The sequence below is a fragment of the Panthera pardus genome, unplaced genomic scaffold (assembly GCF_024362965.1).
Source record: "Panthera pardus isolate Hobbes unplaced genomic scaffold, ASM2436296v1 HiC_scaffold_6, whole genome shotgun sequence".
NCBI lineage: Eukaryota > Metazoa > Chordata > Mammalia > Carnivora > Felidae > Panthera > Panthera pardus.
The window spans coordinates 58060950-58075108 of NW_026526991.1; the positions used below are offsets into that span (position 1 = coordinate 58060950).

The following is a 14159-nucleotide window of genomic DNA, read 5'->3' on the forward strand; positions in this document are numbered from 1 at the left end:
TGCGATTGCAGGTCCAAATATCTCTACAGATTTCTGGCTATTTACCCTGATGTATTTCATAATTGGGATGTTGGGGCTGAATGTAAGGGCCCCTCTCACATATCTGTTTCCTCTCACCATAGATCCAGGTTTCTTACTATCCCCCTGGACAGTATCCTAACTCCAACCAGCAATATCGACCTCTCTCTCACCCGGTGGCCTACAGCCCCCAACGTGGTCAACAGCTGCCTCAGCCATCCCAGCAGCCTGGTAAGAGGAACTGCTGGTGTAAGAAGGCAGTGAATAGGGGAAGGGCAGAGACTGGGAAAGAGAGTAGTACCTTCCTTGTTTAAAAAAAAAAAAAAAAAAAAAAAGAACAGCAGGAATGATTAGTCCCAGGAGGAACCCAGGATCTTCAGAAAAAGAAAAGGTAAAATAGACAGGAAAAGGGAAATTACTGAGAGAATGTGACCTCCTAAACATTGTTGAGACCATGCTAAGCTAATGTCTTCTATGTCTTGCCCATCCCTAGGTTTACAGCCCATGATGCCTAACCAGCAGCAGGCGGCTTACCAAGGCATGATTGGGGTCCAGCAGCCACAGAACCAGGGCCTGCTCAGCAACCAGAGGAGCAGCATGGGGGGCCAGATGCAAGGCCTGGTGGTTCAGTACACTCCACTGCCTTCTTACCAAGTGGGTACATTCTGTACTGGGAAAGATCACCCAGTCCTTGGGATGAGGAAAAGGAAGACAGTCTCCCACGTTAGCCAGTGTGACAACCCCAACACTAAAATACTGTTCACTTTCCCCTTAGAATTTGTAGGTGTTTTTCCTCTGAGAGAAAGCCCAAAGATTCTGAGAAGAGTCTTTACTTAAATTGTTTGGTCTTTATACAGCCATGCAAATGAGTATATGGCCCAGAAAAGTAAGATCTAAAGGAAATCAGGCTCCTTTCTCTGCATCAGATGCCCAAAGGGAGATAGCTCTGTATGTATTTTCTTTAGGCAGATGAGGTGAGTAGGAGGAGTCTCTAAAGGTAGGGAAGGAAGTTAGTGTCCTAGTCTAGTGATGATTTATTTGGCCATTGTCTGGATGAACTCATTAGGAGTACAAGTGGTCATTCTCTTCTCATCTCTACCCAGGTCCCAGTGGGTAATGACTCGCAGAATGTGGTCCAGCCGCCTTTCCAGCAGCCCATGCTGGTCCCTGCGAGCCAATCTGTGCAAGGGGCACTCCCAGCAGGGGGCGTACCAGTGTACTACAGCATGATCCCACCGGCTCAGCAGAACGGTACTAGGTGAGGACTCCCAGAGAGTCAGGGCCCATCTGCCATAGACCAGCAGCTATTTCCACTGACCTAAGAAAGAAGGGCAAGGGTAGAGATTCCAGTGTGCCCTAAAGCAGGTAGAATATGAGGAAATTCATTCTCCCTGTCTCGTTTTTGACTTGACATGTGAATAAGAGCTCATCAGCAGAAAAAAATTCCTGCTTCAAAGACAGAGGCTTCATCATGTCCCCCATTTTTTGTTTTTTCTAATCGGTGGGATTTAGAACTATACGATAGAGATTGCTCATCATTAAAAGAAGCAATTTGGGGGCATCTTGGTGGCTCATTCGGTTGAGCCCAGCTGACTCTTGATCTCAGCTGAGGTCAGGATTTCATGGTTCGTGAGATCAAGCCTCGAGTGGGGCTGTGCGCTGACAGTGCATAGCCTGCTCTCTCCCCCTGTCCCTCTCTCTCTGCCCCTCCCCTGCATGTGCACATTCTCTCTCTCTCTCTCTCAAAAAAAAAAAAAAAAAAAAAACATTAAAAGATGCAAATTGGAGTATATATATGTAAATTTTTCTACGTAACTCTATATCCGTGGATGAATCTCAGATGGTGTATCTATTTATATATATCTTAGTATAGGTCATACCTTATAGAATTTTAGAGGTAGAAGACACCTTAGAAATATTTACTCCACTCCTCTTGTTTTTCTTTTCTCCCTTCTTTTATAAACGAGGAAATTCCAGCCAGGGAGGTTAAGAAACTTACTCAAAGTCAACCAGCTAGTTAGAAGTAGAGCTGGGACTAGAAGTCAGGTCTGGGCCTATATGTATTTCTGTGTATTTCTCTCAGTGTATATGTTCACTACTTTTTGTATGTATGTCTCCACCTTATCTTGAGTTTGTGAAGGTTTTTTCCCCACTTGTCTTTAGGTAACTCTGCTGTTATGTAAACATCCTAAATCACACATCTCCTTAGTTCTTTTTTGCCCATCCCTCTCTAGCACTGTGTGTCTGTTTTTGGTACTTAGTGTTTCTCAGAATGTGTGTGTGTGTGTGTGTGTGTGTGTGTGTGCGCGCGCGCGCGCGCGCATGTGTGCACGTGGATATGTCTGGTGTTTCCACACTGTTGGGAAGAGCATGTGTCACTAACATTCCATCTGTAGCACTGATTAGCAGCTTCCTAATTGAAAGATGATCAAGTACAAATATATATAATTAACTTTGAACTGATGAGTGATTTTAGAAATTGCATGGCAAATTGGTCTGGGAATGGCTGGAAGCTGCCTCTGCTTCCCACAGGGGAGGCCTGGGAAGCAGCAGCTGGTTGCCAGGAGCTGTGTTCCTCCCTCCGCCACTTTAACCCTACTCTCTTCATCCCCCAGCCCTTCTGTAGGGTTTCTGCAGCCTCCCGGCTCTGAGCAGTACCAGATGCCTCAGTCTCCCTCTCCCTGCAGTCCACCACAGATGCCACAGCAGTACTCAGGTAAGAGAATAAAGAATTAGAGGGTCTTGGGTACTGGCAAGAGCAAACGCTGCTGAAAGACTTGTGCTCTAGAGCTGGGAAGGGTGGGAGAGTTCCTGGATTGGCTCTGTCCCCAGCTGTAACACCATCACAAGAAAAGACCAGAGTCCTGACTGGTGTTTTTCCAGGAGTGCTAAAGTTGACCTCGTGAGAGATGAGGTTGTTTGCCCCATCCTATCCCTGGGAAGCCACATACTTTATTGGGTTTCCTTGTGGGGTTTTTTTTTTCTTTCTTTTTTTCCTTCCCTCTGAAACCAACATTACACTCACCACTCACGTGCCTTTGAGACACAAAGTGCTTACCTCTGTCTCCTGCACTCACTCTTCCTATAGACAGCTTTACTTTTTGGTTGTGAGTGTGAGGAAGCTGATAAAATGCTTTTTAAGTCCTATCTTAGATTTGTTTAGCTGCTTTTCATTTGTGCTCACATACATTGTGTCATTTTAATTCTCACCAGAACCTTGTGAAGAGGAAATTTAAGACTCAAAGAGGATAAATGACTTGCCTGAGGTCACAATCGTAGACCTTGAACTAGGGTCTTTTGCCTTTTCGTAACCCATGCTGCATCCTCAATATCACACTTTCAACAGGTCTCTGTACTCTATTCCTTTCCCTCCAGTGGGAAATAAATGAATATCGTGTTAAACAGCTAAAGGCCTTCTTTGAAGGGACAGCTATCAGGTGAATAGGCTTATGCCATGCAGCCTGTCTCTTTCTGCCTCTGCCAAGAACTCTCCCAGCAGACCAAGTACAGCTACCCTTGTTTGTTTCCCTTTTACCCGACCCTGACACCGCATTACCCTGCAGTTAAAGCAGCTTCAGGGGTTCTAGTGGGGAGGAGATCTTAATGTAGCCTCCAACCATCCCCATTCTGCTCTGTTGTGGGATATCAGAGTGCCCTCTTCTGGTGAGAGGGAAGCATTTTGACAGTTTTTCCCATTTTAGAAATAAGATTTTCACATAAGAGTTTTCGCACTCTTAGTTAGATGCTGTGGAGTGAATTCCAGAATTAATCTTGCTCATAAGACAGGATCAATTCTTCTTACCTTCAAGGAGCAGTGACTTCTGCCTTCATCCAGACCAAACGTGGCTTTCTCACAGGCTGAGAGGCTTTAAATTCAACAGCCTTTACCCTTTATTACATTCCTGGTCTGTAGCTGTTTCTCCTAAGTGTCCACCGGGGGCACTTGACCTTGAAATTCCCAGCAGGATATGGAAATTGTAGAAATCAGCTCCAAGAACCGCTGTAGCCTCTGGTGGTGCTTACTACTGCAGGGCATTTTCTCTTGTTTGTTAAAACAAGTGTGTGTATGTGCAAATAGTTATACTTGTATGTGCATTTTTATGTGAATCCTTCGTGGTATATCAGTATATGTATTGGGTCTCTGTGGTTGTGTCTCTTCACCTTCAGATGAATCTGTCTTGGAATCTGAAACAAACCAAGTGAGAAGAGTTTTTCACTACCTGCTCTGGACTTAGTGCTAGGTTAAGCAAACCGGAACAGCTGTTGTTCTGAAAATTGGCAGCACCAGAGGTCTGGGCTGGGATTGGAAGGAGATCATCTGGACTCTTCCCAAATCAATAGAAATGGAGGAAGCCCTCTTCATCATCTAGTTTCCTTACTTTGGAAGTTCCTGTTATATGTCCTTTCTTCCAAACTATCCTGATTAATTGATTCGAGGCTTCTCTGATCCTTTGTACTCTTCCTAGATGATGGGACCGCCCCCCTCCTGTTCCATCCATGTCACGTAAGAAACCCATAGGCACCACATCATCGATTTTAAAAGTCTTCAGTCTCTACTCACGGAAATATAAGAGGAGGTGGAAGAAAAGAAACAAGTGCTGCTGCTTCCTTCCTTTCCAGTTTACCTCTTACTAGGAAGATAGAAGGCCAGCATAGCCCACAAGGGCTGCTATGTCACCTTCAAAGGACAGTCACCCGCCTTTCTCCCATGTAGCAACATGGTCACTTTTCCAAAAATAAAGGCAGGGATTAAGATTGGCTGTTCTTGGAACAACTGTTCTGGTTTATTAATACATTTTTGTGGTTGCCCAGTTTACCCCCAGGCCTGGACCTTAATTCTTCCACTATGATATTGGATAGCATTATAACCCCAGGAAACACTTTTCTTCCTACTAAAATGATGGTCCGCAGGTCCCTTGAGGTTTCTACAGAGGTGCTTGTCTGCAGAAGATGCACACAGACATGAAATGGCAATGATGTACACACACAGACTCCCAACTCACAGTGACACAGCACCATGGCCAGAGTGAGGTATATACAGAAATAGCCTCTCACATACTTACTGGCTCATTTTGTAGCTGAGGGGTTTCCAAAGCTGGGACTAACTCCTTTCTCTCCCACTCCCTGACGATATTCCTCCCCTTCACCAAAAGAGGGGGAAAAAACCAAGATATTGTTGGATTCTATCCTGTAATATGGGAAAGATGCCTGTGGATATTATTTCTCTGGCCATTCCTTTCCATAGATTTGATTCTTGGTGGCAAAAGGAAGAAGTCTTATGAGTCTTCTACCTCAGTGACTAAAAAAAAACCAAAACAACTAAACAAAAACCAATTCTGCCAGACATAAATGTCATCTGTTTGTATTTATGCGGTTTGCTCTGCCCAATCGACCTTTCTGCCCAGGTTTAATGATGCCACTTAAAAAGCCATTCACACGTCCCCTCTCCTTTCAGAGCTTTCAGGCTGAAATTGATTTCCTTATTCAACCCCCTTCTCCCCCTTCCCACTTCAGCCCTCCCCTGATTATCTGGAAGTGTTGTCACTGGGCAATAGGGTGGTTTTCTCTCTTTTTTTCTTTCTTCCTTTCTTTTTCATTCTCTTTTTTTATTGTCACATCCATTTAAAAAGTAGCGACAGTTCAGCTGTAACGGATGCCACCTGCTTTTGGCTTGAGGAAGAGAAGCATAAAAATCAGCTCATCAGCATAGTGCTCTGCGTCCCGGCTGAGTGAAGGAACAATGCTTCAGGCCAGCGGGGGAGGACTCAGTGTGGGGAGGACCAAGGCTGCCACCGACCGAGAACCCTGCCTTTGTTTTTGTTGGGATCAGAGAAAATATATGAGGGCTTTGTTCTCTTTCCCCCTCCCCTTGAGCCCTCTAATAGCTCCTTATGGCTACATGTTGGTATTAGAAAGATCTTCCGCCTTGCTTATGCCCACACCCTGCACACTCACATGTCCCCCACCCTTTCCTGGCCTGAGGCACTAGGCTCAGATTATGAGCTGCCTTCTAGAAAGCTGCAAATGTGATTATTTTTGTGTTGGCCCCCTCAGGTAGCAATGAGGTGTTTGAATAAGGTCAATTGCAATTTTGTTGGTAGAGGATGTTGGAGCAGGTGGGGCTCTTAGGATGGGGAAAAAAATGCCCAGAGCAACTACAGTACGGGGGGAGTTGTTAAATGCATGACACTCCACAGCTATTCGATTTTCTGGTGGCCCTCCTACAAGCCACGCTGATGAATACCTTGTCCCCTGTGGCAGAGGATGGGGAGAGGCGAGCCTGTCGCTCTGAGTATTTGTGCTCTCTGATTAGATGAACCCCAGAGGGTGGGGGGCCACAAATTGACTGGAGAATAGGGTTCAACAGATGCTGCGTCTCCTGAGCTGCTCTCAGGCCTCCCGCCGCTTCTTTTCCTTCCCTTTGACCGATGCTACCCGAGAAAAGCAATTGTGCTCAGTTCCCAGCATGACTGGTGCCCAGGGCAGAGGCTGCAACATTTCCCGTCACAGGAAGCAACGTGACAGCGGCAGCAGTGGCAGCCTAAGAGCACTGAGGCATGAAAACGGCAGCACTGCAGCAGGTTTTCAAGCTGGCAGCCTCCAGTCCCATTTCTCTACCACCGCACACACATGAACTCAACCTGTCCCGCAACACACATAGAGCCTGAGAGGTCAAGAGCAAACTCTCAGGCTGCACAATCCCCTGTGGGGAAGCAGAACTCCTGCCCATCCCTCCCAGCAGGGACTGTCATTCAAACTGCTTCTCCCTGATCCCTTACCTTGCTTTTCACCATGAGCAAGATTCAGGACTTAATGTTCTTCCACACTGAGCTCTTTGCTTCTCCAGCAGAGGGTAAGGCTACCCCTGGTTGTCTGTGCTAAAACTTCAGGATCACATCCAGTCAGTCACCTGAACCTGTCAGCAAAAGCTTCGGAGGGTCTGACCCTCCCACTCTTCCTTGCAGCCACTGGTCTAATTCAGGACCTCCTCGCTATTTTTTAGTAGCTTTCTAAGTCTTCATCCTGCTGCTGGCCCCTCCCTCCCTTAAGCCACTGTACAGCCAGCCACTTGAGTTAGCTCTCTGAAGTTCTGTTCCTAACACCTACATGATAAAGACCCTTACTAGAACGTGCTTCAAACTTGGACGCCAGCTGTTTGCTTACTATCTGACTCCCTGCTAGACTGTCCATTCCATTAAGGGCAAGGACCACTTTTGTTTGTTGTACACCCAGTGCCCAGCATAGGACCTGGCACACAGTAAATATTCAATAAATGTTGAGTGAATGCATAAACAATCTCATCTCCCGCTTCTCCTGCATAACCGCTGTGCCTCCGCACCTTGAATTGTTCGTCATTTACCGAATATGACCTACAGCTCCATGCCATTCCTAATTCACTCACCCTTGCCCAAGAAGTGCTTCCTGGCCTGACTTAGTGAAGCTGTGTGCACTCATCTTCTCCAGAGCAACCAGAGATCACCGACCTATCTTCAGCCATTACCAGAAAACCTGCACGTGCCTGCAGCCCTGGCCCAGGCCCCAGACTGGGACCTGTACCCTGCCCAGACATTTGAGCAATCTGACCTGGACATTTGGTAATACCCAACTTTGACAGAATGGAGTAGTTTTCTGCCAAGCATACCAAAGTACCCCTCACCGGGTGAAGGCCAGGAGAGCATTGGCATCTGGGACTCAGGTCTCTTCTACTCAGACTTCACTGGTTCAGGGAGAAGGGAGTCAGAAACTAAATTAGCAACTATCTCAGATTCCTGGCAAGACACATTTTAAGTGACCCTGAGGCAAAGTGGGTAGATTTGTTTACTGGCTTTCACACTCAGGGTTACTTGGAAGGTCAGAATATAGTTTGAATTCACAACTAGCCCCTTTCTTCCTGCCACTCAGGAGTGTCACCTTCTGGACCAGGCGTGGTGGTCATGCAGCTGAACGTCCCTAATGGACCCCAGCCCCCCCAGAACCCATCCATGGTCCAGTGGAGTCACTGTAAATATTACAGCATGGACCAGCGTGGGCAGAAGCCTGGAGACCTGTACAATCCTGACAGTAGCCCCCAGGTGAGTCCTACAAACCAGTGTTGTCTTGGCAAGGAGGTGACCACATTCTTCTCCGGGAATAATCTTTGCCATTGACTGAGCAGCCTCTTGTACATGTCTGTCCCTGGGTGCTCTTCTGGGAGAGTCATAAGAAAGAGAGGAGAGCCTCTTCTTTCAAGGAGCCTAAGAGCTAAGGGACACATACTTGAAAATGCTAAGACAGTACTTAAAACACTGTGTCAAAGGTGGATATTAAAATAATAGGTATTAATTAGGGACGAAGGGGTATTAATTAGGGACGAAGGGGGCTGTTGAAAGGAGCAGCCGGGCTTTGGCAGAGTTCTGCAAGGGACGCTTTCTGAGTGAGATGAATTTTAAGCCATAGGTATATCCAGAGGATGTTTGGTGTGTATATAATGTGTGCTCCTCTCTCCTACAGGCCAACACACAAATGAGCAGCAGCCCTGTCACATCTCCTACCCAGTCTCCAGCACCCTCTCCTGTCACCAGCCTCAGCAATGTCTGCACAGGACTCAGTCCCCTTCCTGTCCTCACACAGTTCCCCCGGCCTGGGGGTCCAGCACAGGGTAAGGGGTTAGACTAGAGCTGGCTGCTGCCAAATTCACCCTTCACAGCCCATTCCCAAGTGAGGACATCCAGATGGTAGCAACAGGCAGGAAAACAGTGCACCTGGTCATCCAACTCTGGGAGCCAACTCTTCCTTTAACATCCCTGTTTAGACCCTGCCCCTCTTTAGTGCTGCCCATAGTCAGCTTACTGCAGACCTCCTTTACATATTTAGTATTTACTACCAAGTAAGGTAGGTGGGTGACTATGAGCTGGGAAAAGAAACTCACAGAACTTTCTAATGAACCAAAGACTTTAAAACATTGGTACTGAGCCTAAGGACTAGGACTGTGGGGCTGTGTCAGAAAAGTATGGTTTTAGAAGAGAGAACACTGGAGTTGGGTTAAAAAGACTTGGGTTTGAGTTCTAGTTCTATTACTAACTAGGTTTGTGATGTTGAGCGTGTTACTTAAACTTGGAACCAGACCTCAGTTTCCTAATCTATAAAATGGGGTTAATCACACATAGAATGGAAATAATCTTATCCGTTTCTGCCTTGGCTGTCACAAGCAGTATAAAAATCAGATGGGAGTATGATTTAAAAACTTTAAAGTGCTCTGAAATCTAACATTTATCAACACAAATAGGTAACACTATGGTACTTGATATATATGAAGCATTATTGGAAGTGCTTTGTGTGTCCTATATTCATTTAGCCTACTCAGCAACACTAATGAGATGAAAACATACCCAACCTATCATTTCCAGTAACAGAGCCAGGATTTGAACCTAGACAGTTGGACACCAAGCCTGTGTTCTTATCCACTACACTATATTGCCATGCAGCGCGAATCCAAAACTTGAGCCCTAGGTTTGGGTAGGATAATCTATATAAGAAATTAGGGGCACCTGGCTGGCTGAGACGGTAGAGCGTGCGACTCTTGATCTCAAGGTCGTGAGTTCAAGCCCTATTTGCGGCATAGAAATTACCTAAGAGAAAGAAAGAGAGAGAGAAAGAAAGAAAAGAAAGAAAGGGAGGGAGGGAGGCAGGGAGGGAGAAAGAAAGGGAGGGAGGGAGGCAGGGAGGGAGAAAGAAAGGGAGGGAGGGAGGGAGGGAGGAAGGAAGGAAGGAAGGAAGGAAGGAAGGAAGGAAGGAAGGAAGGAAGAAATGAAAGAAACTATTCATAAGGGTCTATAGATTTTCTCCTGGGCCTTTTGTCTGCAGTGGACAGAGCCCTTCTTTAATAATAAAGGAACCTAAAAGCCCCATTTGCGTGAGATACACAGCTGAGGGCCAAGCGGTTTAGGAAGAGAGACAACTCTTCAGTCAGTCACATGGGCACTCTTATCATAGAAGAAGTAAGAATAGCATGCATTGTTGCCATCTATCTCCAAAGCCCTCTAAAGTTTCCTAAAAGTCATACCATGAAGTTCTAACTCCCAGAAAACCATCTGCTCTTCCTCCCTAGGTGATGGGCGCTACTCCCTCTTGGGCCAGCCATTACAGTACAATCTGTCCATCTGCCCTCCCTTGCTCCATGGCCAGTCGACGTACACGGTACATCAGGTGAGGGTGTCCACCGTCAGCCTGAGGACTGTCAGAGTCCTCCCCACCCCACCCCATCCAGGAGGATCCATCCAGGATGGCCCCATCTCTATGCCATCCACCTCAACCAACGGGGTGGACAGGGGACATAGCACAGTGAGAATGGATAAAGTGGGGATGCCTTGCCCCTCTCTTTCCACACTCAGTCTTTCCACCCATCCCCAATGCTAAGGAGGAGGGACTCTTTGTTTCTCAGTGGCCACTCTGGCCAGTCGCCTGCCTGGTGGGGCGAGTTCTCAGGGTTGGGTACTGCTCCTTAATCTCTCAGACAGACATTAGAATGCAAGGCAGTCAGTATTGTTTACCTGGGATGAGAGTTATCTTTTGAATGTTGAAGGGACAGAGTGGATTGAAGCATGGAAACCGGAGCAAGAGACAAGCACTCAAATCTGCCTCCACTGACCTGGGGACAACAGACGTTGGTGAGTGACAAGACGCTGAATCCCCAAGAGAAGGTGCTCACCCCTTCAGCCTGCATCACCAGCCCAGGACCAGTGGGAAAAACCAGCTTAGGGTAGGGAGTAGAAATAGGGCTCTTTGGTACTCAAGAGCAGGGAGAAACTGGGGAATTGAAGTATCTCCCTCAGTCTTCCTTACCAAGCCATTTCAGGTGCTTGGAAAGGTGATGGTAAAAATTGAGAATAACAACAATGGTCAACGGTGCTGAGCCTATTAACAGAGAGTCTTGTGGGAGTGGTCCTGACCCTAATCTAGGATATCTACCTTGTAGTCCTAGGCCTTTTTAAGGAGAAGTTTGAAAAGAGAATGGGGGAGTAGCCCCCTTGCAGGCCTTCCACACTAGGCATACAAGGTCTCTCAGATTACCCCTATTTTTTTTTTAACGTTTATTTATTTATTTTGAGAGAGCATACACGTGTGTGCACTCGAGCTGGGGAGGGTCAGAGAGAGAGAAAGAGAGAAAATCCCAAGCAGGCTCCATGCTGTCATTGCAGAGTCTGATACAGGGCTTGATCTCACGAACTGTGAGATCATGACCTGAGCCTAAATCAAGAGTCGGGTGCTTAACTGACTGAGCCACCCAGGCGCCCACCCGATTATCCCTGTTCAGAGTGGTTTGCTTTTTTAGGAAAGGAAGGGAAATGGACTTCCCTAGATGATAAGAAAGAGGGATCTCTTTGGGCCAGCCTCTGTGAGGGGGACTATGCGATATATTTCAGCTTGGGTTACTGACTTTGTGGAAGAACTGAAGTGTAGGTCTCCAGATCTGAAGTCTAGGATTCTGATCCCCAGTTTCTTCTTGCCTACATCTCTGGTCCAAGAGAAGAAAAAGGTTTCTTTGTTTCTCCTAGTTGCCTAGATGGTGGGGTGTTGGCTTGATTTGGGGAAGGAGGAATGGGTTAAGTGGGCAAAGCCAGGCTTTGAGGATGTCATCTATAGACTTGGATCAGCTGCCTGCTTCTCTGCTGGCCGCTCTTCAGTCCTCTGTACTGTCACCTCTCACAACCATGTCCTCTCTCCTCCCCTTCCAGTCCTGGGCCGGGTGCTGGAGGTAACAGATCTCCCTGAGGGCATCACTCGGACTGAGGCGGACAAACTCTTCACTCAGCTTGCCATGTCTGGCGCCAAGATCCAGTGGCTCAAGGATGCTCAGGGGCTGCCTGGCGGGGGCGGGGGGGACAACGGTGGGACTGCTGAGAATGGCCGCCACGCGGACCTCGCTGCCTTGTACACCATCGTGGCTGTGTTTCCCAGCCCCCTGGCTGCCCAGAATGCCTCCCTTCGCCTCAACAACTCCGTGAGTCGCTTCAAACTTCGAGTGGCCAAAAAGAACTATGACCTGAGGATCCTGGAGCGAGCCAGCTCCCAATAAACGGAGGAGGGGAAGGGACCGGCACAGTAGGGGTGGGGGCAGGGCGGAGGGGGTCGAGGGATCCTGACAGACTACGGACAGAGGCAGAAAGAAAGGTGACAGACACTGAACTGGAGCCTAAGACAGTGGGGATGAAGATGGAAACAGACACTCACACTGGCACTGGACTCCTCGCTCCCCTGCCATGGGTCCCTTCTTTTTCCCTGGTTGCCCCCCTTGCTGCCCTCTCCTTCCCATCCTCTTCTGTCATTTTTTATCTCTTCTCCCACCATGAAATTAATTTTTTTCATATTTTTTGGTCAGGTAGAATTGGGAGGGTCCCATGCTCCCCTATTCGATCTCTACCATCCCAAGTTCCCTTTTCATTTCTGGTCTTTATGAATATATTTATATGGACAGAATTAAGAAAAGCAAAATTGATTTCCCCTTTCTCTCACTTCTCCCATCTTGTCTCCCCAAACCCCAAAGAGTTAAAACTTGGGCCTCCCCCACCTCCCAGAACACTTGTATATTGTTTGTTTGAGGTTCGTGCCGCAGTAACAGACAGTATTTAATTGCACATACAGATGTTTGCTGGGTATATTCACTGTAAATTTTATTTAATCTGATTTTTTGTTTGTTTGGGGGGTTATTTGGGGGGAGGTTGATTTTGTTTTTAAATATAAAAAAAAAAAATCTGTCACTGGACGTCAGTCCCTGTTTCTCTGTTGCTGACCCGGTGTGGGTGGGGGTTGGAGGTCCTAGGTAGGTACAGCCCCACAGCTTGTCGGAGAAATTTCATGTTTTCTTTAACATATGCACACATACCTTCCTAACACTATTCCCTGCATCCCATCCTCCTCCTTGTACATGGTGATTCTGATAGATGGCTGGATCTCTAATGGGACCTTTGTTCTGGGCTCTCCCAACTCTGCCACTAAGTGTGGTTTCATCAAGCACATCCATTTGCAACTGCTGACCTCTGTCTGACTCTTTATTAGTAAAATAGGAGACTTGAACTAACTTGCTTATCTCTGAGGTTCCTTCCACTATGTTAATTCTGTGATACTCATTTCGGGCCCTCCTGGCTGAGCTGTGGAGGGTGAGTGAGATCCAGAACCAGGTTGAGATGGTGGCCTCAACAATCTGGATATGTATCTAGCATCCGATCTTCTGAAAACTCTTCAGGGATGGAGGACTTGGGCCTTTTATAATATGAAAGCTAGAGGGTTGGGTTCTATGACAAACAGAAACGGATGTTCTTATATAAAAGCTACATCAGTTGAACTTGAAGGGTCAAGATACTGTATTACCCAGGCATGCTCAGCAGTCCCTGTCCTATGCAACCGAAGAAAGGTGAAAAACACGTTATCCACCTGCATGGATGGAGCTTCTCCTCTCTCTGAGGCTTCTCAAAGCTAGCCCTGTTGTCGTGCAGCCTGTCAGACCAGGGCCATTAAGAGCCATCCAGCAGCCCCTTTTCCATCTCACCCACCCCTTAACAAAATAAAAAAGAGCAGTGACAGAAATGACAAAGTACATTACCCTGGAAATCGCTTGGGTCTGGGTAGCAGTATCTCTAGCCAGGCTCCTCTGAGGCTTGTCTGACCCAACCTCCGACGTAATCCTTTACTTCTTACAGATACAAGGGATAAAGCAGCACTACATGACCACCTCCAAATGGCCCTCCTTTGAGATCCGAGGAGTAACTCCTCTTTCAGCCATGTCACAACCCAGAGTAGGAGAAGGCCGCAGCCCTGTGAGACAAGAATGTCAGATATCTCATTGACCCATAAGCTCCTATACCGGGGCATCAGATGAGGGAAGTGGAATCAGGGAATCAAAATGATTTAGGAAGTGTGGGGCTTGACTGTCCTACCTCCAAAAGTTTACAGTCCTCATGGAGAAGCAGAAGCAGACGTTGCTTACGGAGGAGGAAAAAACCCTGTGTGGTAGCTTTGGCCTTCTGTCCAGTGTTAACGAGACCATCTCTACCTGACCATTAGACCCTTACTCTCCCACAGCCCCTCAGGTGGAAGTCCCATCCTGGCTTTTTTCAGTAGCTCAGAGAAGTCCCTTCACTTCACCCAGGGGATAAGGTTTTAGA

At 47.2% G+C, this 14159-nt stretch overlaps 1 protein-coding gene across 31 annotated transcripts in view; it reads left to right on the forward strand.

The window, feature by feature from the left end:
* Positions 1 to 13075, forward strand: part of R3HDM2 (R3H domain containing 2) — a 160820-nt gene extending 147745 nt beyond the window's left edge. For 30 of the 31 annotated variants that reach the window (XM_053895408.1, XM_053895414.1, XM_019454873.2 and 27 more), the window contains 9 exons: positions 123 to 249; positions 512 to 672; positions 1122 to 1276; positions 2634 to 2734; positions 7921 to 8090; positions 8509 to 8656; positions 10106 to 10203; positions 10580 to 10664; positions 11733 to 13075. In XM_053895408.1, coding sequence (XP_053751383.1) covers positions 123 to 249; positions 512 to 672; positions 1122 to 1276; positions 2634 to 2734; positions 7921 to 8090; positions 8509 to 8656; positions 10106 to 10203; positions 10580 to 10664; positions 11733 to 12073 — 1386 coding nt within the window. In that variant the 3' untranslated portion in view covers positions 12074 to 13075. The remainder of the gene's footprint in view (positions 1 to 122; positions 250 to 511; positions 673 to 1121; positions 1277 to 2633; positions 2735 to 7920; positions 8091 to 8508; positions 8657 to 10105; positions 10204 to 10579; positions 10665 to 11732) is intronic. The other variant, XM_019454859.2, reaches the window with a different exon arrangement.
* The last annotated feature ends 1084 nt before the right edge of the window (positions 13076 to 14159 follow it).